The 26,087-nt window shown below is 34.5% G+C and overlaps 2 protein-coding genes across 2 annotated transcripts in view; one reads left to right on the forward strand and one right to left on the reverse strand.

Moving 5' to 3' along the window:
- The first annotated feature begins 1,505 nt into the window (after positions 1-1,505).
- LOC106137818 (uncharacterized) lies at positions 1,506-23,544 on the forward strand. Its single transcript, XM_013338731.2, has 5 exons — positions 1,506-1,745; positions 17,871-18,096; positions 18,395-21,346; positions 21,441-21,558; positions 21,793-23,544. The coding sequence occupies exons 2-5, from the start codon at positions 17,919-17,921 to the stop codon at positions 21,854-21,856; spliced, it is 3,312 nt and encodes a 1,103-aa protein (XP_013194185.2). The 5' UTR covers positions 1,506-1,745; positions 17,871-17,918; the 3' UTR covers positions 21,857-23,544.
- Positions 23,545-23,798: 254 nt separating this feature from the next.
- Positions 23,799-26,087, reverse strand: part of LOC106137793 (dynein axonemal heavy chain 8) — a 34,902-nt gene continuing 32,613 nt past the window's right edge. Inside the window, exons 87-90 of the mRNA XM_060949331.1 lie at positions 25,836-26,025; positions 25,490-25,611; positions 24,631-24,792; positions 23,799-23,924 (exon numbers count right to left, since the gene is read on the reverse strand). Coding sequence (XP_060805314.1) covers positions 23,799-23,924; positions 24,631-24,792; positions 25,490-25,611; positions 25,836-26,025 — 600 coding nt within the window. The remainder of the gene's footprint in view (positions 23,925-24,630; positions 24,793-25,489; positions 25,612-25,835; positions 26,026-26,087) is intronic.

A 26,087-nucleotide genomic window follows, 5' to 3' on the forward strand; every position in this document is an offset into this window, starting at 1 on the left:
TCGGAGCCTTGTTAAAAATCTTCATCCATTTATTAAATACCTATCGAATGAGCTTTGTTAGTAGATTTAGTAAACGATGAAAGGCGAATTGAAATACCAAATATTACAAGGCTGTTACGCGAGTGGGCTTTGAAGGTAAGTATATAGTCGTTAATATTCACACTCGGATTGCTAATGAAACTAAATGATTATTTGCCTAATAAATAATGATTCATTGTAATGATGATACATCGCATTTAACGCATATACGTGGTTAAATTTTATTGTATTATTATATCATCAATTTACTAGAAAACAATCAGTTTTCTAAATATTCAAGTCACAAATTCAGGAGAAATGTTTACTGTACTCTGCAGTTATCCTAATACAATAATTTATTATTCTTAACACTTAAGATTAATTATTACTTCTGTCATCAATTCTATCAGCATTTATGTCCATACGGCGGGGGAACTGGCCTACCTTGTATATGGCAAATGATCACAATGATTGTATTATTTAGTAGTGACAATATCGCTATAACCAGATAAACTTTATCATCATCCTGCTAACTGCCGCCAGTATAGAAGCCCATCTATAAGTTATAACTTACGTCAGACCTGTGGGATCCTGCTACCAAAAGTTATGTTACCTAACCTAGCTTAGATTATTATATTACACTGTACGGTCGGCACTGAAGACAACTATGGAAAGGAGATAAGGGACAGAGCTGCATTTTGTAGCTCAATTAGGAACAAGGCTGCATTGTTATTGTTGAGATTACGGTGAACCAATAGACCTTAAACTCAGAATGTCCAAGAGCAACCAAAAAGAAACGTCGCAAAGCGGACCCCGGGCCCCGAAGCATAGCGCTGGAGAGTGCAACCGGGAACACGCAAACATGGGAGAGTAAGTAGTTAATTAAAGGAAGGTAATAACGGATAACGGCAAGTGCTATCAATTATCTCTTATAGACAACGCGACGTGTTTATCAGTGCGCGAGAGATCGAAGTAGGAAATTTGCCCAGTTTCTAGATTTTCAGTTTCCATTGATAGCTTTTATCAATAAATATTATAAACAATTCAGTTGCGGATTGAACTTCGTGCCACGTTATTCCCGGGAAAATAATAATAATAAGTCTTGCATATCATTTTAACAACATTGAGTTAATTAAAAAGATTAATATTAATTTTGTTCAGATAAATAACTTAATCAACATACTTTTCAGATGAGGTTATCACGTTTGTAAAAAAAAGAAGCATTTTGCGTATTTGATAATGAATTAATAAAATAACAAACAAATGTTTTAATCTGAACCATCAACTTTTAAACTTCATGTTTCTACAGTTCCATTAGGATTAATCTCACATCCACCATAATCTATTTCAGTTACCTTATTACCAAAGCAATGTTATTTCGGGACGAGTAAAAATGAATGGGTGCACTTGTCGCAAGACGAGATGTTTCGGCTTATCGTCCAAGGATTCGGGCGGAGTCACGTTACTCCAGTAGTCCGAGTCTTGCCGAAGCCCGGCTCAATCGCGTCGCGAGCACCGTGGCCTCCGCTTCGCCGCTACACGAACACCGCCCTTATCAAAACATTCCCGCAGAGCAATCGATACGCACGTCTCACGCCGTTTGATAACGAACTCGCGACCGCCGTGACTTTGTGACTCCAGTGCTAGTGTTGTGAATGACATGTGATTTTTGTTGGTCAAGCAAATATATTTTGGAACACACAGAAAATCTACAGAGTTTTACCGCTGTAAGTTTGAAGTGAAATAGTACAGTGCCAGTTTTTTTTTTTTAAATATCGTTACCTAACTAAAAAATCTTAGTAAATATATAAAAAAATATTACAATTTCATATAATTGAAACAATGTACCTACCTAAACTTCTTATCATTTACTTACCCAAAATCAAAAGTAAAAAAAGTATTTTAAGATAATATGATTTAGATTTTAAGTGAAACAAAACACATTTACTGCTCCTGTTGGAAATAAAAATAATCACATTATTATATACCTACTTTTTAAATCAAAAATATGTATGTATATATAGTTTCTGCCTCACATGAAACAGTTGCAATTAAATTTCGAATCATGCGTGTACGTGTACATAATGGGTGTAAATATAAACTAAGAACAATTATATAGGAAGGAAATCGAATTCCCTACCAAAGCAACTGCAACATTACTTTTGCCCCAGCGAGCCGTTTTAATAACAACACACATTTGTAACTTTCTTAATAACAGCTCTACATAAGTATAATATAAATTGTATATTGAAGACTCCAAGTAAATATATGTCGTAGTCGATAGACATCCCTGGTTTTAATTTTGTGATGTTAAGAGGATGCGATGTTTAATCTCCACATTTGAATTTTCTTAAAATCTGTGCCCAGAATTAGAGACCAGTGCCGAACAAACCCATGTTTTTTCACACGAGAAAAAGAATTGTATTTAAAATGAAAATTACTATTTTTCTGCGGTTTTTGTATCAAGAGAAAGACTAAAATATTTAAAAGAGCAGCGTTTCGTAAATACTTATTTATCAAAATATTATTGTTCATTTATAATGCGTGCTTTAATAATGTTTACTTCACAACATCTGTTCTTCAAAAGACGTGAATTGTTAAATTTATCTCTGAATATGAAATAGTTTTGAGTAAATGGAAAAATAAGGAGCACAGCCGTTCGAAACTATAATTTATGGCATTATTAATACATTTTATGGCAATCAAAACTTTTTTTGTAGCCTAATTCTAGGATATGATGAAAACAATTTAAAACATACAAGCATTATTAAAGTGTTAAACTAACAACTTTGATGAGAACCAAAAAGTTTGTTTAAAAGGATTTCTGAAGTCTAAGTTCTGCAGTCTAAATCATCGAAATGAAGCTCTGCAGCATAATCTGGTCTTACGTCTCAGAAAGCCTGACCTTTTCTTGCTCCTGAGCACAGTGTCATTTAGCTCCAGTCTATATTTACATCCTTATTTCATCGCCATCGGCAATTCATCTTAATAACAATAATACCGAAAACGCGCATAAACGATGTATGCACAAAATGACTTCCCCCTTATTTAGAGACAGTAAGAAAAGTGCAATAAATTTCCTTGATGGACATTCTTAGATAGATCATTATATAAAACTAAGTAAAATAACTCATTATAAAAAATAAACGTATTACTATATAAATATATAATTAAACTTATTTAGTTAAATTAAGTGTGTACAACAAAATCGGTATAAGGCGCGATCACAATTATACTGAGAACTTTATTTTTATCATGTAACTTTTGTTTGTAAAAAATATACTTAAGTAGGTAGGTACTTCAGCTTTTTGCTAAACCCCAATGATCTGTAATTTTGCTATTAACTGCTCACCGCCTGTTTCAAGGTTAACTGCAAACTCCAGTAGCGCAATTACATAAATACAAGCCACTTAAACATGCACTATACATACGTTAATTTTAATTTAAAAAGTAAGCTTTTGTGGGAAAACATCCTTTGCAAAAGATATACGCCAGGAATTTTAATGAATCATCTTCCCTACGATTCAGTAGTTAGTATAAGTATATATGATCAGTTATTCTATCTCACGTTCATATCCGATAATACGCGATATTAAAATGGAATTAAAACACTTCACGTTATACTTAATCATCGATCTAAGTCGCGATAAGTCGAGAATATGTTTTTATGCGAGATGAGACAGAACAGAGCTCATTGAGAACAACTGATTACCGTATTGCGGGCACGCATGTGCGACCTGGATGCTATCAGACCGTCTCAAGTATTAATCTGGAGAATTCATCAGCGCACGCCTCTATAATTAATATTTGAACATAAGCATGTTTCAAAATTCAATCTCGCTGCACATTCGTAATGAACAATTAGCACAGCAGAATATCCCAGTTTTCATCCCAAATTAAATTGAACGCACTAAAATGCCTTTTAATATTGTGATTAATGAATAATAAATCTTCGTTTTTTTAAGTACAGAATATGTTATTGAAAAATTGTTTAATCGACATAATATTCAATTAAGAGGCTCTCAGCTAATAACACCTCTTCGAATAATTACATAATGAGAGACCGTGGAAGAACAGTTGAAACGTCTTAAAAAATATTTCAAAAAACAAATTGGGCGCCAGACTGGTTCTGCGTAACTCCGGAAGCAAACAGGTTCCACCGCTCGACATAACTATTAATTGGAATTTTAATTCTGACTAATGAAATAACGAATGAATCGCCATCTCTGGGATAACTTTTCTATGCCTGTTACGTGGATTGAGTAACAGCTTTCACTCAATTCAACTAACTAGTTATTATAAGGCAACACGCAACACTTTTTAGGTAACTAAACACAATTTGTTGATCATGTCCGACTACAATATAATTGTGGTTCATTCAGGTATACATAATTTCGATACGCGCAATTAACTGTCCACTTAAGTACCTGTGACTTCAATTAGATAATCCCCGCTCAGCTGTCACCAACTGCGGCGCTAATGATGCTTTACTCATGGGAGTACCTATCGAAAACCTACTACTACTATATGTTCTACTTATACTCACAACATATATATTTTCATTTAATTTGACCTTCAACAATTTTTCTTTTACCATTACCATAAAAACAAGACTTTCAAACCGGCTCCGACTTAAAAGTTATTATTAGGTTATTGGTCTCCTTCGCACAATGAAAATATTAACAATCAATTTAAGAATCTACATAAATAGCAGAAATGATGATTCATACCTAACATCATTCAGTTTTTTTAGGTTTATACGATTAAGTTGTCGTGTTCGCTCACCATATCCAATCTCCTGAAGATAACGTTAATTGGCGAATTCTCTCTTCACACGTGAAATCAAACTAAAGTGCAAGTTCCGGATACATGATTCCTAAGATTAGAAAAGCTATGACGTGGCTGTTTCTACTTCATTTTATAGAATAGCATGCTCGTTATTATGATGGAACCGAACTAGAAGAAATTTATTAAATTAACTGTGAGGTAGTGTTTTCTTGCACAAGCTCTTCTATTCCTCAGCACTCTGGACAGCAGCCCGGGTATGCCTTTGACCATGGATCCAGGATTGGGTGAGTCAGGTTTTTACACGAAGTAACTCCCGTCTGGCCTCCGCAACCTTTGCAAAGAAACCTAACCCGTATTGGATTGATCATGGTTACATATACAGGTACCTGAATGTGAAAGTTTCCGACCACCGACGCTCAAGCTAATTCATCGAAATCCGTAGAGATCAAACGAAAACAATTTCACTCCACCACGGAATAATTAGTTTTATGCTAAAAACTAATCGTAAATATCTTTGGCTATGAAACTGCCGGTTACAATTTTGAGACAGGAAACAGTCTAGTTTGTTTTATTGCATGCTATTAATGTCGCTTAGCTTGACGTGTTTGATTTACTCCGCCTTAGGTGGGGCGGAGCAATCTCCAGCTATTTCTACACCTTCTACATCTATGATTAAGGTCATCGGCCTCGCTTATTTCTTATATAAACCTGAAATCGCAAGTAACAATAGACAACCATCATTACCTTATTCCAGTAATGGAAGAAACAATTTCACGACGACAAAAAATAACCCTTCAGAGATGGTCGCTTACAAATTGTTGTCGTATTGTTCTCATTGTTTACTTTCTAAATGGAGGTGTTAGTGTAAAGTTTTATTGAGATGTGTTTTGTTGTAGATCGTAAACGTGCATTTGTTTGTGTGGGTGCGTGAGGAGCATTTCTTGTGAATGACGGCGTCCGCCCACGCCGAGGTGCGCGTGCGACTCCCGCCCGCCTACACGCTTGTAAATTACCTCTCTAACTGTACCAGCGACAAATTACCCATGTTACAATCATAATAAGCAGTCTTTTAACGTAATCACTAACAATAATTCATTGAAATTATACACGACGATAGTTACGAGTATACGAACATAAAATTCACTGTCTTTGATCTTAAATCTTTTTAAGGCGTAGGAATCCAAATGCCAAAAAACAATTTTTACACTTATCTTCACATCTATGTAATCGGTTAAATGAAAAGTTAAATATATACCACCTAACTCGTCGTAATTGTAAAATACTTAAAAACGACTGGCTAAAATCCCAAACATGTAAAGAAGTCGAATCACTTTTATCTATACTCGTAATTAATTAAATTCCATCCAATAATGCTTAGTTTAATTGTGTCATTACATTTTGTTGTTTGCACGTTAGTTTTAATTTTTAAGCATTAAAAATATGTAATTGCACATTGTCTGCAAATTACACATATTTAATTATTAGAGAGCAGGTATTTCTGATACAGGTTTATATAACTTAAAAGAAAGGCCCAACCTTAGTTCTAAAATTGTAATTTTCAAGACAATATTAATAAAATCACGCATTTTCCCGGAGGGGTAGGCAGTGACTACATCTTTCCACTTGCCGCGATCTCTGCATGCTTCTGTCGCTTCTTCCACATTCATTAATTGTTACTTTAATATCAATATTACGTCAATTCAAAACAACAACATGGCCGATACTAAACATTTGTCAATCGCATATATTAATATCTTAGCCGCATACTTACGCGTAACTTGAAAGTCAAATTCATAATTGGCGGCCTCTGTGGCTCAGCGGTAGTACGCTTGTCTGTGACACCGGAGGTCCCGGGTTCGAATCCTGGCCAGGGCATGATGAGAAAAGAACTTTTTCTGATTGGCCTGGGTCTTGGATATTTATCTATATAAGTATTTATTATAAAATATAGTATCGTTGAGTTAGTATCTCGTAACACAAGTTTCGAACTTACTTCGAGGCTAACTCAATCAGTGTAATTTGTCCCGTATATATTTATATTTATATATTTATATTTATATAGTTAACTAAGATGGCTTACCATTGTCCTACTGAAAGAGAACTGAGTACCTACCTCACATCTCTTAGTAAGTCATCACATGTATGCGTTTTTCAAAGTGCGGCCACCCTACACGACTTTGCGTCTCAGCTCCCGCAAAATCACGGACAGTTGCTAATTATTTCCAAACAGAAAACGGTACACACTCGTATGAAATTTGCTAAAATAATATTGTACTTTACCAAGAAAAGTTTTCTTTGATCGACTTGAATGAGAGTCACTAAAAGACTGGATTCTCTTTTTGTATTATGTTTAGTTCCTTACCACATTTAATGTTTATAACAAATAATTTTAACTTATTGAACCATTTATGGTATCATTTATGACCTATTTCTAAGCCTAGCCTAGCTGAAAAACGTAAGCAGTCTTACAAAGTTTGGACCCTAAAATTTTACCGTCACCATTTTAAACCATCAAGAATAGGATATTCTGTTATTTGTGAAAAGAATAATATTTTACATCACAACACAAATCATATACAAAAAGCGCAGCGTCAGAAAACATAAACCATAAGACCATAATCTCCGCCAAGTACAGAATAACAAATTCTTTTTACCCCATAACAGTTGTTATTAACGTTTCACTGGTGCCCCAAAGTACCTGTCGCATGCAGCAAAAATACACCCCTCTTGAGATTAGCCATATTAGACCCCGACGAGACCCGATAAAGAGTAAAGTCAAGCGATAAATTTCATCACGTACAGTACAGTAATAGCTTCGGGGGTCACAGACGTAATTTAGCTAGACCTTGCAAGTGCGCCAAACCACGTGGATCAGTAAGTGGTGTCTAAACCACGTGGATAGTAAGTAGTGTCCATGAGACACCACTTTTCGAAAGTTTTTCATGCTGTCTTTATAATTAACCGAAGTATTAAAATCAGTACTTAAGTTATATCAGTATCTAATATCTTGTAACAAATTGGTCCAAATCAACTGATTTATTTCTAATTTCACCCCAATAACTACAGGAAGCTCGTGGCGAGCTGTTTGCACATTGAGTACATGATACGATAAATGTAGACCTATGTAAGTACAAAAAGTCCTAACGTTACCCTTGTGTTTTTTATCCTTCATTACTTTTTAGTTTTTTAAACTTGATTTTATTATAAATTTACTGCTGTAATATATGTATTTAATTTTGTCTTTCACTCTCTTTTAACTATTATTTTCTACTTGAGCGATACCTTTCATTTGTTAACTTCCCCATAAGCAACTGTATTTGACACACTTGCAGGCGGGTGAACTTGCGGTATGAACCGAGCGATCTGGCTGAAACTATGTATGTCTGTGGTCGGGGTAGGCGCTCGGGGTATTAGGATCTGGAATACATCGGTTTGTTTATGTCTGCTTTTAGTTTACCTCTGGGCTTTTTTAACTTGTGACTACCTACTAAATGACTTTGTAGGTGGTGGATGGTTACACCCTTATGTGTTTACATGTAAATGTTATGTGGAACATCAGTATAAGTCTATCTGAAATCTGTTACTTGAAATCTATAGGAAGCTAAATCGGAATAATATTGAATTTGGCGTATTTCAGAGAGAAACTTGTTTATAAAGTAAATATTTGTTGTATTGACATAATGGTGAATAATAATATCTACCTACTCATACAGAGTTATTTCAACTTAACAGATTTAAATAGAATTAAATCTACCATTTCATACCAAAAGATAATGAAGAATGGTTATAATAATGGTGAAATTAAGTTCAATTACTTATATATATTCCCATATCTTCTGAAACTTATTCTACAATCCGGCAATAAGCCCAAGCAGCGTCGTAACTTATTTACATATATCACACATAGCACTGGCGTTTCATTTAACAAAGACGATAAAATTAAAATATTTATGAACCAAGAAAGCTAAATTTGCGAAGGAAAATTTGTGAAAGATAAACGGAGTTGTTTATATATTCAATGCAATAAATTTATATTGTTATGTGCCTGTAATTTTGTGAAAACCTACTAAAAATACAGGTTTTAAAGGGTACCTAATAATATTAATATTAATGTATTTATTTTGTTCCTGCAACACTTAGTCCTAAGGACTAAACCAAATCTAAATTTTCAGTAATAAAAAGTAATTTATACGTAAAGTAATAAAAGATACTACAGATAATTTCCGCACAATCAATCAGAATACTCCCACGCTTCTCCATAATAGGGTCATGACTTGAGTGATAAGATAACCCACGGAAGCGCCGCTCTATTTCAGTTCAATAGTCCATCAGAGGGCACATTGTTTCAGGCCCTGAGAAGGGTAACGCAATCGTGTATTTAAACTCGGTCCTGTGGGTTAAATTTAAATGTAAATAGGACAAATGACACAGATTGTCAAAGACGTCTTACCTAGTAAAATGACTTAATAAAGAAACAAACTACTAATTTTGCTTTTCTATTAGAATACAATAAACATTAGTAAATAGTTTTCGCGTTATATTTTGCTTTGCTGTGTTCATTAGACAGCGCGGACGGCCCTATTGTCCTGCGGTAGAGGCGATAAAACAATCTACGTGATGGCATTTTTATATTTCCGATCGGTAGACTTCGCAAGCATTTCTATAGAAAGGTTTTATAATGAAAATGTTGACTATTATGCTTCATTTGTGAATAGACTTATCTTTATTTTTATTAATACAATTCTTACCTTCGATTAGGCCATAATCTTTTACTTTCGGGATAAGAAATTTCTGAAAAAGAAATATATAACATTTCTACAGTATTAATACACAAAACAAAAGGTAAATTTGAATGCCAGGCTCAGTGTTGCGCTGAACATGTTCAGCACCGATTTTCAGCCAGAACCTATTGTGGCATCAGGAACACCTGACCGACAGAACAAATAGATGTAAAGAAAAAACAAAATACTTTAGCCGACACTGACCCCTTTTTTATTTGGTGTTCAGAGTAAGAACGCTTTACACCAAAAGACATAAGTACGGTAGAATATCAGTATGATTTACTTAGGTAGGTCCAACCGTTAGTCCAACAGTTACGAAAATGATAATATATATAGAAAAATTTCCGAGACTCATTATAATAAAAAAATGGTTTTCATTAAGCCTCGGATTTGACGACTACAATATCTTCACAGTGCAAATGCAAATGATTAATAATATAGGGTTTAGAAAGAATGCAATATAATATTTCAGTTATAGCTTTACCGATATTATAGTCGTACTGGCTCCATATGCTCTGGCACGAGGTGACTCACGTGCTGGATTTAGCTCTGTTTACAACCACATTACTGCATCTAAGTACACTTCGCCGCGTGTTACTTCATAAGAAGCTATTGTACTTATAGGTATTAGAAATAATATTTTTATATTATATTATTATAGGTATTTAAAGGGGTAACAGTATTTGTCTTTATTTTTAAATACCTATTTGCTTTATTATCATTGCTAGGCTACTGGCAATGATTAAATTTCAAAAGGTGGCAAAATATTATGTCTTGAAGAAGTCGCATTCCCAGAAACGTAATAGATTCCAAAGAGACTTTTAACAAACAAAAGCAACATTGGTTTAACTATGGTATTGTTGATTTTGTGTACAACAATGGAAAACTATCCAACCAATTTACTGTAGACCTCGGGGTACTTTGTTTCATTGCGGGAGATTTTTAAGACAAATCATTCTACCGATTATTAATATTTTTGTTAACGGATTAGCATAGTCATCCTACGCGGCAACACAACTTGACAACAATCACTTTTAGACAATGATCTCGGTCTCGGATAGATTTATTATCCCATCGGTTCATTGCTTTCGGAATATTGAAAAATACCTTTTTTATGAAATTATGCTGTTAATTTAAGGTTTCAGTTTGTCGTTAAAATCTTACGACCAAACCTTATAAAATCGATTGATAAAAACAAAAATATACGTACTTAAGATAAAACTTCACTAAAATCTATTTAAGACGAACTATACCCAGCACAACCGCATTCTAATGCATTTAGAACTTTGTAATAAAGGATGTGTGGTAGAGGTTTAACGTTCATTTTCAGCCGGAATTACTTTAGAAAAAAAACTATCCGAGGTAATTACGGTTCAAAATCAATATGAATGTTATTGAATTTTTGTTGTTTACTTACATCTAATGTACTGCAAAACAAACATATCTTATATAAAACCATTATTATTTCTTAAAATCAACCTTCGCCGTTGTCGGGTACAACGGCGAAGGTTGATTTTAATTTTAATTTTATTACAAATAAATGATTACATAATTTTCCCAAAGTAACAAATCTCGTATCAGAAATAATTTGAATGCACATAAGTATTGAAAACAATAAGCATGAACTACGTCTACTTCTTGCTACAATACGTTAGAAAGTTACTTTTGAAAGTTAACAAAATTAAAAACAAAGACTATTTGAAGGTTGAAAGGCAAAAAATATGACGTCTTAAGTATTTTCAGTTATTAACATTGAGAAACAATATTCAATGTATTAATATATTTTGTTTTGTTATAGATATAAAATAAATAAAGTGATAATTTAAATAAAGAATAGTAGGTAAATATTGCTATGCGATTTTACAATCTTAAGCTAAGTTCAGAAAATTTGAAAATAAAAAAATTACGACTTTTTGCATAGGTTTCTGGTGTTATAATACTAAACCCACACATATGTTATCTTTGCGAGTTCATCATCAAAATAAAGTTATCTTATATTTATTTTAAAGTATCTCATGGTGTATTCATTATTTTTTTTTCCTTTTAATCGTAAAAAGATACAAACAAAGATCAAACTCTAGTCACTTCGGTTCGAAGCTAAATCTACTTATAGATTTAGAAATTTGGAATTCCAATTTTCATAGGAAGAAAACCTTGATCAATTTTACATTTAGATACCTCCCTTAAGTTATGATATCCCATAAGTAATATGATCTATATTACGATCATGAAACCTTCACTAGCCTAGCGAACGCATTGTCGTGAGTCCGCCATTAGTCTGCGCAGACGCACACCTGCTCTCGATGTCAATGGCCGTCAAACACAGTCCCCAGACTCACAAGAGCAAGGATACACTTAATTGCCCAGGACACCAGCTCATTTGAATAAAATGCTATGTCAAACTTTTACAGACATGAGTTTCATATATCCATACTAAATCAATACGTACATATATTTTACAGGGAAAAGATTTTTCTAGTGTCACGATTTTGATTCTATAGTTGACCTACGAGTATAATTGTTATAGGTAAAGATTTACCTAACAATATTCTTCCATTCGTAAATATCAATTTCCATGTATTTAGGACGAACTATACAAGCATAAAGTCACGTGTATATCCCTTGTGGGGTAGACAGAGTCAACAGTCTTGAAAAGACTGAGGCCACGTCTAGCTGTATAGCTTTATGATTAAATTGAGATTTAACTACTGACAGGTTGCTAACCCATCGCCTAAAAGAAGAATCCCATGTTTATAAGCCTATCCCTTAGTCACCTTTTACTAAGGGATAGGCTTATAAACTTTTTTTTCCATCTCGTTCCCATAGATGTCCCATGGGAACGAGATGGAGTGGTCCTTTTCTTTTTTTTTTTTATTGGTGCCGGGAACCACACGGCACCATTATATATATAATATTTTTATATCATTAAAATCGGATGTCTAACTGAAGTAATAAACCCTTGAATTAAATATAATTTGTATGTTTCTAAGGTTTCAATGTATGGGACAGAATAATTGCTTAACGAATTTCGTGTCGCAATATTTTATTGAGCGTCCAATAAACTTCACAAAGGCTCTTTTCAAGAACAATTATACAATGTCACGCTTACTTCGAAATTAACTGTATATTTCAATTTATATGTCAAGAGCCCGCATTCAACGTCTTAAATATTTAATAAACTTTGGTTTTATTTTTATTAACAGTATGAGTTTAATTATATTTTTTTATTGCTAGACTAGCTTTCCGCCCGCGGCTTTGCCCACGTGTAATTCGGTTATATATATCTAGCGTTTTTTAATGATCTCGACAGGGCTTTTTCTTCCACAGGCTGAAATCTTGTTACAACTGGAATTAAATATAGCCTGTGTTACTCAGGGATGATGTAGCCTCGTGATAGTTAATAGAAAATAAAATTCGGGTGTTTTATTTATGCATACCGATTACGCCGAGATTTATGGACCGATTTACGTGATTCTTTTTTTGTTCGGTAGAGTATACTTTCAAGTTGGTCCCGTTGTTACCTAGTCAGGATCTGATGATGGTATTCCAGGGAAATCAAGGGCAAACCTCAAATTTACAGGCAATTACGTTTTTGACAATTTCATAGATCTGTTTAAGTATTTGCGTCTGATAGTCATCATCCCATGTGAATGAGCTGATGATGGTAGGTACAACTCCTCAACGGTTAGGAGTTGAAAGAAAATTCTTACGAAGTTATACGTACATGTGAGGCTATTAGGTTGACCTGATAATAAAAAGTAAATCTCATTAACGTTAAGAATTTAGGTGAAAATGGATGCGGACAAATTTCGTCTCTTCACTTGTTTCCTTTTAGCTGTTTGTATGGGTAGTGTTAACACAAAATAGGGATTTAAAGGCGTGATGTTATTAATGTTATGCATGTATATACATAAATTATGTATGTTATTATGTATGTTAAAGAGACGACTGAAAGTTGTCATACAAAGTCTTTTTTTTTAAGGATGGGAAATCATCAAATGACCTCTCCCGCTCTGGGTGGAACGGAAGGGAGTGTCAGACTTTTACTGACTAAAACCCACCTCGTTCCTTCAGTTGCCCTTTGCGTTCCGGGGCAACGGTATCTCGTTAGAACTTTCCCGCAGCCCCGGCTCAGTTTATCCCGTTTCCCCCCCTTGGGGGTTGACATTTCAAAAATCCCTTCTTAGTGCTCACTTATGTTACTAAAGGAACCTCTGTTCAAAATCTCAGACTCCTATACCGAGCGGTTTCGGCTGTGCGTTAATAAATCAGTCACCCAATCGCACCCCCTAAATCACGATTGGAGGGTAGTTTGAAAAAAATTTATAATGTCAAACATATTTACTTGCCTATGTACGTGTTCATGCCAAGTTTCAAGTTAATAAACCCAAGGAATAAGATTTTTCATAGAAACGTTTTTACCCCTTTTCCCCCCCTTGGGGGTTGAATTTCCAAAAATCCTTTCTTAGTGCTCTCCTACATATCCCAAGGAACCTACATTCCAAATTTCAGCTGTCTACGACCAGTAGTTTCGACTGTGCGTTGTCTGTCAGTCAGTCACTCAGTAACGGAAGAGTTTTATATATATAGATAAAAGTTAATTTTCTTATGAAAAGAGTATTGAAATTTTGAAAGTAGATTTTGAAAACGAATACAATTTATTAAGTTTAAATATTATAATTTATAAGTAGGTATGTGTAGCATTTGACTCTTGAGAGTTGCTTTGGATTATATCGTATGTTTATATTATATGAGGAAACAGTACCTCGGTATATGCGAGAATATATTTACCGCAATAATTGCCATACATTCAGGTCCTGGTAAATAGTCTTTACCTACGTGTCCCCACAGAGGCGCCATTAAGAAAAACGTAATTACGAGTCACGTAAACAAATCAGAACCAAGAATGGCTTCCTTGGCATGCGAGCCCGCTAGGAATCTTAAGTGGTAATCTAGGCATATCCCAGTCATTACACTGAGGTAAGATTTGTCGCATTTGTCAGAATGCCCTGGATGCACCAACTGCCTTGAATTACGGTTTAATCGTCCATCTAATAATGTGCCGCATTGCAGCTTACAACATTTCAAAAGCACTCTTATAGCGTAAAGCAGGTCCTGTAAAAACCCGACTGGTTTAACTTGATCCTACGAGTATTTTATTCTTTACGTACGAGAGAATACAACTGTTAAGATATGTATTTTCGTTATTATTTTGTTATTTTTTGATAATAAACAGCATTACCATGATAAAAATTGTTGTAATGTAAGGAACCACTTAGTTTAATTGCAAATATGGTTTTAGCCCGGTGGCACATCGCTTTGAATGAAATTTTAAAAACCCTTTAATTTTATATCCTTAACACTGAATAAGAAGCTAGATTCAGCCCATTCTTGCATTTGTTACAACTATACCTACTCTCTTTCTACCAATACAATTCAGATTCAAATATAAATATCATATTATATTCGAACTACATTGAAAATCTCCACATTGATATTCAACATTACCTTTTCGATTTATAGCACTATTTATTTTATTCCTTTACCAAACCATGCTGTTCACAAACAAATTCACTGTAGTCTTTTTAAAATGATAACGACGCCATTTTAAATTGTTTTATTTATATTTATCCGTTACCGTCCTCCCATTAATGAGTTAAGTTTTGTATTTACTATTAGGCCTTAATGTTTAATTTAAGACTAACGATCCGGTCCGGCTTCGCAAGGGTAGCATTTATACTTAGACATAAACCTTTCTCAAAAAGCCTCTTTGTAACATTTTAAACAGTAACAAAATCCGTCCACGACTTGTCGAAATAAGTCCATTTATTCCTACAGACAGAAAATAAGGGGACTTCATAATAAGTAGTGACAAAGCACATTATGTGGCAGAGATAGAAAAATTGTGCAAGTATCACTTTAGTGACTAAACATTTCAATAACGCAAATTCTAAAGATGACAGGTGCAGCTTTAGCAAGCTGGTAAGTACCTATCTAAAAGATAACCGTGAAGTGGCATCCGCCGGAAGAAGCCGCTTCCTTGATGCTAATGAGATATTCACATGGCGACAACCACACTTCATATTATATCGATTATTAGTTGTATAACACGTAACAACTTGGTGACAGCAAAAGCAACAGGGGATTTTTTATGGCGAGCGAAAATTGATTGTGAGACATATGTGCATAATGTAAACTCATTCGTGGTTTTATTTATGCAAAAATTTTAAACCTCAGAGCAATATGAGTTTTTTAAGTAAGTAAGGAAACATCAATGTTTAATGTGATCCTTATATAAAAACAACCAAAAAAGGATTGTAGTGTATGTCAATATCGTTAGAAAATACATAAGTATACAATAAGTGTACGTACCTTAAAGAACATACTTAATTTTGAACTTATCAACCGAAATAATCAGCTACCTTAATGACAAAACATATGGGTTTTAAGCTTGGCGCAGGAAGCTCGTAAAGATTTATAGTAGGTTCAAATCAAAGTTCGCGGTACACTCTGCATCGATTTATTTAAATTTGACACTCCATTTAAAATTAAATCAATCAATCACATTTTTATTGCAAGTTTGGATATTGCTGAATTGACGATATTAAAGAGAATACTGCAGTGCAGTTTGTTACCATTTCTTCTGCACTGACGCTTTGGAAGCGGCAGTAAACTTAGTTTGAAGTAGTTAATTCGACGTCAACAAATGTGAAACCAAAAGATATGACGAATTATCAAATTATGTTTGAAATGTGCCATAATAATGAATAAAAAAGTCATACTATTTTGACATATTTATGACTATCGGGTCATGTATAACTATCATGTAAAGTCATACTACTAGAATGACAAATTAGTATGACCACGAGGAAACAGCGGAATATTTTTTTTTTATTGACAAAAAATATTTAAGTTATATATGTATATTTTATAATATTTTGCACCAAATATCCTAATATAAATGACAAGTCAATAATACAACATTTAAAAAGATAGTTACTTCTGTTTATTTGCAGTTTATTTGTAAGAAACTAGTGTTGATCTTGTGCAGTGAATTCAGTCAACCGTCTAAAGAAGCAGAGCATAAAACGCGCATTAAAATCCTCGAGTTGATAGATTATTGTTTTGTTTGAATACGAATAATAAAACGCAAACATCTATCTGATGGAAAACTGTCTCACTAATGCATAGAACCATAAATTATCAATATTAACTTGCGTATTTATCGCATAAACATACAAGCCTCGTCAGTTTCATCTTCGCGATCGACGTTAAACACTTAAATTCTGCGCCGCTACTTCCAATGAGACCCTCATGTTTAATCCATTAAGATTTCCTGTAACGGACAGTGGTAAATGGTATTAAGCATTTCCTAAAGATAATTAAACTGTCATTTTATAACATGCAATCGCGCGTGTCTCAGGGGTGATCTACGTGGTAGTTCTTAATCATCAGAAACTAAAGCTTAGTGTGATCTGTGTGGTAAGGTATCCGGTTAAAATGCGTGATGCGCTGAAAGGCACAGGCCTCAATCCCACCTCGGCCATGTACCAAGAACTATTTTCGAAGTAATATATGAGAGATATAAAAACTAAGTTTGAATACTAACCTATGTTCTTACGGTGAGGGAAAACACCGTGAGGAAACCTGCACATTCAGGAAACTGGATGTGTAACCATAGATCCAACACGAATTAGCTTGCAGAGGTTGCGAAGATCAGATGGGAGTTACCTACTTCGTGTAAAAACCTGACTCACCCAATCCAGGATCCAAGGTCAAAAGCATACCCCGGGCTCCTTTCCAGAGTGGTGACGATGTAACGGGGACTAAAGCCAGGAGAAAGGATAAGGGATTACTTAATCGATGGTCTTTGCCTCTGTCGACCATGTTCTTACAAACCTTACTTCTAGCGACACACTAATCACAAAAATACTTATGGACATAATCCTGCGGCTATGATCTAGAACTGGTTAGGTTAGCATCCAGTTATTAGACGGGCGTCTAAGCCGCATGGATTTCCGGTGATCCCGTCCAACTACTAGCCATTTAAGATGAGTCATTCCCAACTTGACCAGAGTGGCGACTACGCCACTTGTGTAATAATAACGTCTGTCAATCATACACTAGCCATAATCATAATAGTTTAATCATAGCTACAAAAGTATCTGCATCCTATGGCTCCGGCAGTCGAACTAGTCCTCTAATAATTTGTTCTACCTAATACCCAATGGAATTGACTGATATTTTAAGACTATTCATTAAAATGTCCGTTACAAATTTCAGAACAAAAGACGCGTGCGGCGTGGCGCGATGGATGCGTGAACGGTCATCATGCGCCTCTTCCGCGGGCCGAAGCGCAGGGAAGTGACCGCGCCGCTAGCCGCCGCGACGCCGTCTCCACGCCGAGACGCCGCCGCCGCTGCCTCGCCGCAACCCCAACAAGATTTTACACTCGTCACCGCTCTCCCCGCCATGGTCATGGAAGACGACGTCCGGGAGATGAAGAAAGGTATAATTTCCGAGCCATGCTATCAAAATTTAAGATCTCGTCCAGCTAGCTTCACAATCTGCAACTACAACATAATTTTACGCCAGTCACCGCTTTCCACGCCATGGTCATGGAAGTCGAATTCGGGAGATAGCTCGCAAGAAGAAGCAAAGTATCAGTCTCAAGCATCCAAAATGTAAGATCTATCTCTGCCAAATTCATTACTACCATTGTCACATTCATAATCTACGTTTATACTTTTGTCAGGGTGACATTCATATTATCTAGTTTTATCTTTTTTCTTTTGTTTCCTTTACAGTTTTCGCAACGTGGGGTCGTCGAATGGGAAAAAAGCTGGATATGCTAAAGAAACCTGATGTAAAAGAAACTTTGGAAAACAATTCTGTTAACGAGAATGCTAATGAAGAAAATTCTTCGATTATAACCGGACAGTATAAGAAGAAACAACAATGGAAAATGGGTCGAAGTAGTTCAGACTCTACTTCTTTAAGAAGAGATCCTGATTCAGATTCAATACGAAGCATTCGTAGTGGATCTAGGGATCGATCTCCAAGTCCTTTTAAATCATTCTTCCATAGAATGGGTTCCACTGGTATGCTTAATTCAAGTAAATCTCAATCCTTAAACACGCAAAAAAATAATGAATCATATCCCGTCGCTAATGGACCTTCGCTTTATCGTAGTTGTTCTACATCCCACCTCTCAACGTATGTGAAAGCTGATGATCCATCTGATGACATAGACTTGCAAAACGCCATCAATGAAAATAAAAAGTCTCCAATAAAACACAATAATCTAATATCTGATGAGGCATTGGTAGCATCGTCAACTAAAGCTATTAGTTGTGATAATATACCAAACTTAGAAGGACAAAATAACAGTGGCACTACCAAAAAACCGAATTTTCCATATGCTTTTCTAAGATCTAAATTATCTGTACTACCCGAAGAAAATAGTTTGACTTCACAACAAAGAACCAACTGCGTAAGACAAAGTTTTTCAGAAAGATTAGACCGAAAATCACCAAAACTACGGAGAGAAAGACTATATTTGCCTAATTCACGATCTGAAGAAAGATATCAAAGTAGTGACAGTATAGCGTTCCATGAAGAAAATATGCTGATAAACAATGTCCTAAGAAACGAATATGATTTTGCAAGAAGTTCTTTGAGAAGTATTAATGAGATCGACAATAACATTTATACTGGGCGACGCGCAGAAGAAGTTCCTAGAAGATCCTCAATGATATCTCAAAGAGCTCCATTTGATTATGATCCAATGCTCATACCCAGAAACAGAAATAGTTTACCGGTATATGAATATAATTCTGTTTTAGGGTCGGTAAGGGATATGAAAACTGAACTGACGTCTTCTTCTCATAGTGCGCCGGAAACTGAGGTTCTTCAGGCTCATCGTTTAAGTAATTATGTTAGCTCCAATGAATCTGGTTATGACAGTGATGGCCGCCCAACTGATGAACACAGTAATCACTCGCCCCCAGGATATTCTAACCATTTTTCCACTATTGCAATGAGGAATGAATCTCTCGATTCCCGTTTAGATAATAATCAGAGCAATTTTTCAAGGCAATTAAGTTTGAACCATAAAATAAATGTAAGCAGAGTACAAATTCCTGCTCGTAGAAGTTCAACGCCTTGTGCACTATTTCCAGTAGAAAAAATAACATCAGCCGAATATGAAACAGATAAAGGGCAAGGTAATAAACAAGCCAGTTTATCAGTGAATACGCAAATTTTCGAACACAATGACAGTAAACCACCACCATTACCTAAAAAGACTGGTAACAAAAAAGCGCCTTATATTTATAAAACAATAACATTAGATGAACGAGTCCAAACAAGAAAAATTAAATTATTACATTCGCAAATTCTTCCTGTGGAGCATTCGTCTACTCCAGACGTAAATAGAAGAACAATGATATCGGAGAGTCAATCGGCAGTACATCAAGTAGATGGTACTGATATAGATATATTTGGCCGTGGTCCGTGTACTAAAAGATTTAGGAAAATCAGATTATTAAAATCAAGATTAGATGAAAGTCTGGGAGTGTATCTGGCACAGCATAAAGTTGATTTTGATAGTTGTGGCGCAAATTATGAGGTACGGTATATTGTCGTGAAATTGGACTTTGATGGTATCGCCCATAGAGACGGAAGGTTGAGAATAGGAGATGAAATAGTCAATGTAAATGGAAAAGTACTTCGTGGATTGTCTTCCTTGAAAGAAGTTCAACACATTGTAAACTCGTGTTCTACTGAAGCCACAGTTGAAGATGGGGCCCTATTTCAAAGATATCAGGTAGACCTTGTAATGGCGCATGATGAAATTACTCCAATTACGCTTAGTCGAATAATTAACAACCATACTTGCGAGCAAAATCCAATTTTAACAACAGAACCACAACAAGTAAATGTACCTCCTGATATAATCTCAGAAACGGTACACAAACCCTCATCTTCTAATCAAATAACAATAGAAACTCATTTTCCTAGTGAAAATCCCGCACATAATGCAAACATTACCAGTGGCCATATAAATAATCAAATCACTTATAGAACTAATTCTATGAGATCTGAATTGCAAAAAAGTTGTGAAGTGGGTGTACAAGTAAACAACGACTCTTTGAATTCAAGCCAAAAAAGCGATGATGAAAAGTTACTGGAGAAACATTCCTATAACCAATCCTCTTCGTCTTTGCATAATATTACAAATATTGAAATATCAATGCGGTCATCAGAATCCCCAATACCTAGAAAAGGTAATGGAAATAATTATAGACCCATATCATTACATAATTCAAAACCGTCCCCAGTTCTGTTACACTATCCAAATGACAATACGGTCAATGAAATCAAAGAGAATTCTTCCCACTATATAAAACATGTGCCACGCCTGTATCAAAATCGATCTTTCGAAAGTATACCAGAACAACTCAGAAATGGCAGCAGGAGTAGATTTTTCAATAGAATAGGATCGCAACGATGTTCACCAAATCACAGTTTACATGTATCACGACAGCAAGAATATAATGCACACTATGAAAATCAACATTGTGGTCACTATGCGCAAACTTTTATGAACAAGGTGGAATTTTGGAAAGGGCCAGGTCATAAGAGTCTTGGGTTTAGTATTGTAGGAGGTACTGACTCGCCGAAAGGAAAAATGGGCATATTTGTCAAAACCGTTTTTCCAAATGGTCAAGCGGCGGATAAGGGTACTATTTTTGAAGGTGCGTATACTTGTTTTCTTCTATTCGTGTTCTTATTGTCATTATTCCATTTATTGTATTTTTTTTTTTGGTAATTTTATTTTAACACTTTCAGGTGACGAGATCTTGTCGGTAAATAATGTGCCAACACGTGGACTAAGCCATGCTGGGGCCATATCGCTTTTTAAACAAGTCAAAGAAGGAAAAATTGAATTGACGCTTTCAAGACGAAGGTATAAATGTCTACAATAAACACTCACTTAACGGACAGCCCCGATCAACGAACAGCCGTTTAACATCAGGATTAACGAACGGACATAACACACCTAGAGCCACACATAATTTAACAAATTCAAATATTTGCCCGCGCTGGGAATCGAATGCATATATTTCACATTATAGTAATACCTACATATAATTTTATAACTAAAAATATAATAGTAAAATTTATATGTTGTTGTTTTCAGAGCACCTAGGTCAAGATCTGTAGAACCACTCGGTCACTCTCGTGAAGACATCAAGCGTGACTAAAACTCAAGTGAACCCTAACTCCAAAGAATCATCGCATCAAGTGCAATATTCTCAGTAACTATTTCTTTGCCAAAGGCGAAATATAATGCTTGTTTGTATTTTTATGAGTTATCGTTGTAACAACGTACGAACTGTACTATTATCAATATATGGATTATTTTCTTGTTATTCATATACATAGATAATTATAAATGATGGCAGCGATATGAATTATAATGAACGCTAAGCATTGTATTTAAAACAAAGGTATCTGATGTATACCATAAACACATTCTACGCTAGATGTTTCATGTTTAATAACATTGTGCTTAATATTCATGGTATACATATTATAGGTACACTATATTAATATAAGACTGTCTATACTGTAGCTGTAATATATTATTGTTTAATTTGTTACTTGAAATCAAATTGTTACTTTTCAGTAGGAATGCTAGATCTCGTTGATATCTGTATAACTAGACTGTATATTTGCGATCGCAGATCATTAGGTAGCAGTAGGTTACTTATATTAAAATATTACAATACTTACTGTGTCAACAAGATCAAATTTAAGGTCTAATATATTTATTAAAGAATGGTTCACTAGTTATTATAAATAATTCGGAATACTATAAAACTTAGAAGTGGTAAGTACTAGTGAATGTGATGTTGCAAGTGATGGTAAAATGACACCATTCTTTTTTCGTCTTAATTTAAAACGAGGTAACACCTTTTCTACAGTTTTAAGTACAATCATAATATTTTTTATTCATATTGGATAAGACATTTGTCTCCCATCACCTGATGGTAAGTGACGATGAAGACAAAGATATTACATGCCTATCCAAGAGATAAGTATTTATTCTACTTTTGACTGTATGACAATTCTATTGTGTTATTTTATTCCGAATTATTGTGGTGTAGACTTCGTGGGCTCCCACGAAAGGTCAAATTGAGGTTATATTCCTTCTTTGAGCAGTTAAGTGAAAGAATTTAATTAGATCGTAAAATATTCTGATTTTAGTCATATTTTGATTGGCACATTGAAGAATTGGCCTACGGCATCCGCCTACACGGCTATGCCCTTCACTAGCAAAATTTGAGCACCTAGATCAACAAGATTGTTCTGATTTTACATTAATGCTACCTACGACGGGCATAATATGACTGTATATTATATTGAATAAATAGACAATATTCTTAAAATTTTAGAACCATGTAGAAATACTACTTATACTTTTTCTTCTTAAAGACTGATCAACAATTATTTTATAAATTAATATTGATTTACTTATGAAACAGAAAAATACTTTTCATTGTAACCAGGCAAATACCAACAAATAAAATAAACAACAAGTAATGGTTTATAAAAATTGTATGTATATTCGTTATCGTATTTATGAATTTCAAAATGCTTCCATACATGTTGTGATTAATGAACTACAAATCAGCGAATACTCCGTCCATATAAAATGTAACAATTATTTTGTTTGTACCTAAAAGATAAAAATTCAGATTCGAATGTAATTTTGCGCAATCTGAGTAGATTCTTCGAATACTAAACCATCCATGTCCCGTGCGCACACCAACAGTATTTGTAAAGTTATGTTGTATTGTAAATAATGTTATTATTAATATGTAAATCCACTTTGAATACCTCTTTACGCTTGGTATGATTTCTCCAAAAATAAACGTATAATGAATAATATTTTTGTTTATTTTATGTCAAATGATTACAAACTAAAACAAGAAAAAATAAAATACATCGAAATTATCACAAGACTACGACTAGAAAGACTTCCTCAAGGGTAGGCCGAGGGGCCTAAAATACTACCCGCACGCAATAAATAAATGTTTTGCAATATTTACCTGATCATTAAAATATCAAACACAAGTTAAATACCAAATAATAATACTAATAATATTCTATCAAAGTGAACAAAATAATAGATGAAAAAAATTATTTAATATCACACAAGATGGCTACGCCTCGTAGGATCCAGTGATCAGGGTTCTTGATAGTGGGGAGCCACAAAGGAGTAATGAAGGTCAATCCTGTACGGCAAGGTTTCTTATATACCGGGCACTGCAATAATTAATAACAAATGGAATTTTTCACAATAAAGTCAATGCTAAGATAGAAACATTCGAAATATTTAAAGCCAGCGTGACAGTGCTTTTGTAAAGTGTTACGTAAGCTTTTATAAAGTTTTACCAGGACTGAAGTATACAGGGTGATATTTAAAACAACTGCATCCTTTTAAACATAGACTACACCCATGCTTCTGAGCTGTTTGAGCCTATTTTTATTTAAATTAAACGTCATCATTTTCACATTTAAAAAACCCTCAAAAACTACGTCACACGCTTTATTAAAGACCAATACTACAAAAATAAATAAAACTAAACATGTAAATAAATGTCTGAAAAATAAATTATTTTTCTAGTATCAAGATCAAGTAAAATACAGAGTTATCGAGATCGCTCAGCTAAATGAATTGTATCGTTGACCTCTGAATCTTACGCGTCGCTTTTTCGCCGCCCGGGGTGATATGACGTATTTAGGATCGTGGATTTTAATACTTTTATTTTTTTTTCGTACTTTCTGAAATATGAATCGATATTTTTCTTTTAACGTTTTTAAATATCCTTAAGATGAGTACACTTAACAGTAAAATTTATGCAGTTGAATTAAAAGTCACCCTGTATAATATGATATTTATACCAAATTTATGATTTTTTATAGGTACATCTACAGAAGAAACAAAATGTCGATATAAATGATTTATTACCTGATAAAGCTTGGGATCCTTAGGAGCTGTAGAGTTGATAGCGTATACGTGGATAACTGGTAATGGCGTATACAAGACTTTTAGTATAGATTCGCAAAGGCGTAAATTTCTGCGATCCCAACCCGCACCATCAAGGAACACACCGTGAATGAAAACTCCCTCCTGCAATAGTTCACAAATGCTTGAACATGAAGTTATAACTTATTTATTTATTTATTGTGTGGTTTTGTGTCTCTTCTTCAAAGATCGACCGCTTTCAGCCACTAGCGTCTTTTGTGAATTTTAAGAAATCATCCCTTTGCCCTTGGTATTTGGTTAGATGACAGACAAAAATGGTGTGATGGACGATCCGCTTGGGGCTCTACACCGGCACGCCGGTGACTCGTACCCATTCCATTCTTACCATAGTAACCTATGCACAGTTCCTAAATTCCGTTCTAATACAGTGTGATCAGCATAATCATAATCAGCATGCACCAGACGTTTAGAGTCTCTTCAAATCCAGCGTTCGCGCCTTAAGATCTAACTATGTCATTATCAGGAATTAGGTTATCGTCGTTTGAATCAAATTAGCCGTAAGTAGACATTACATAAAGCATTCTTTTGTTTTTATTTCCAATAATTTGTACATTGGATTTCAATTGAATTTTGCTAAAATTTCTCTTCAATAAAAATAAAATTGACCGGTCTACGTTTATTTTTATACAAAACTCTCACTTTTTACACATTAACAAATATTCATTCCTGTTAAATATAAATCTTACCACCAACAATAGTCCATCACAAACCTTTCAAACTATAAAGACAAATCTCGCATCATGAATAAGTTGAAAATGAAAAATAGAGAGAGGGATCTCACCGGAGGGGGTGCTTTGATTTCTTCTAATGTGTACTTTGTAACATCATTATGTAAAGATACCATGTCCAATGCCCAGCCTTTATGCGCTCGCGTCACCTCCTGACGCATAGCCGTCAAAAATCCTAGGCAAAAAATACCGTAAAAGCTAGATTACTACATGGACTATCTTCAAGATAGGTGGGATTTTAAAATACTAGTTCTCTTTATATGATGAAATATCATACTTTTTCACATTTTAATAATTTTCTTGATAAAAAGGTACATAACAATGAGCAATATCAGGTAAAAATTACAAACAGTATATAGTTATAACAAATATATATGATTAAAGAAATACGATAGCTACCTTGAGGATTAAAGAAACCAGTCATCCAAAATGAGAAAGGCCTAGCTTGGAAACACCACGTTGAAAACTGAATGTTTCTTTCCAAGAATTCTGTGAACCAAAATCCTAGAGTAGACGAAGACCACGAACTCCTCAACCAAATTCCGGGTACTTTAGCATCATATATGTTATCCAATGAATCACGAAGTGCCTAGTTAAAAAAATATATGTTAATACGAGTAATATCAGTTAATTGAAATCAATGAAAAAATA

Source organism: Amyelois transitella, chromosome 3 (assembly GCF_032362555.1).
Source record: "Amyelois transitella isolate CPQ chromosome 3, ilAmyTran1.1, whole genome shotgun sequence".
In the NCBI taxonomy this organism is placed as follows: domain Eukaryota; kingdom Metazoa; phylum Arthropoda; class Insecta; order Lepidoptera; family Pyralidae; genus Amyelois; species Amyelois transitella.

Coding starts and splice junctions, on each gene's coding strand:
- LOC106137818 (XM_013338731.2), top strand. CDS start 17,919: ATGCGCCTCTTCCGCGGGCCGAAGCGCAGGGAAGTGACCGCGCCGCTA. Junction 18,097..18,394: donor CGTCCGGGAGATGAAGAAAG/GTATAATTTCCG, acceptor TTTCCTTTACAG/TTTTCGCAACGTGGGGTCGT. Junction 21,559..21,792: donor TTGACGCTTTCAAGACGAAG/GTATAAATGTCT, acceptor TGTTGTTTTCAG/AGCACCTAGGTCAAGATCTG.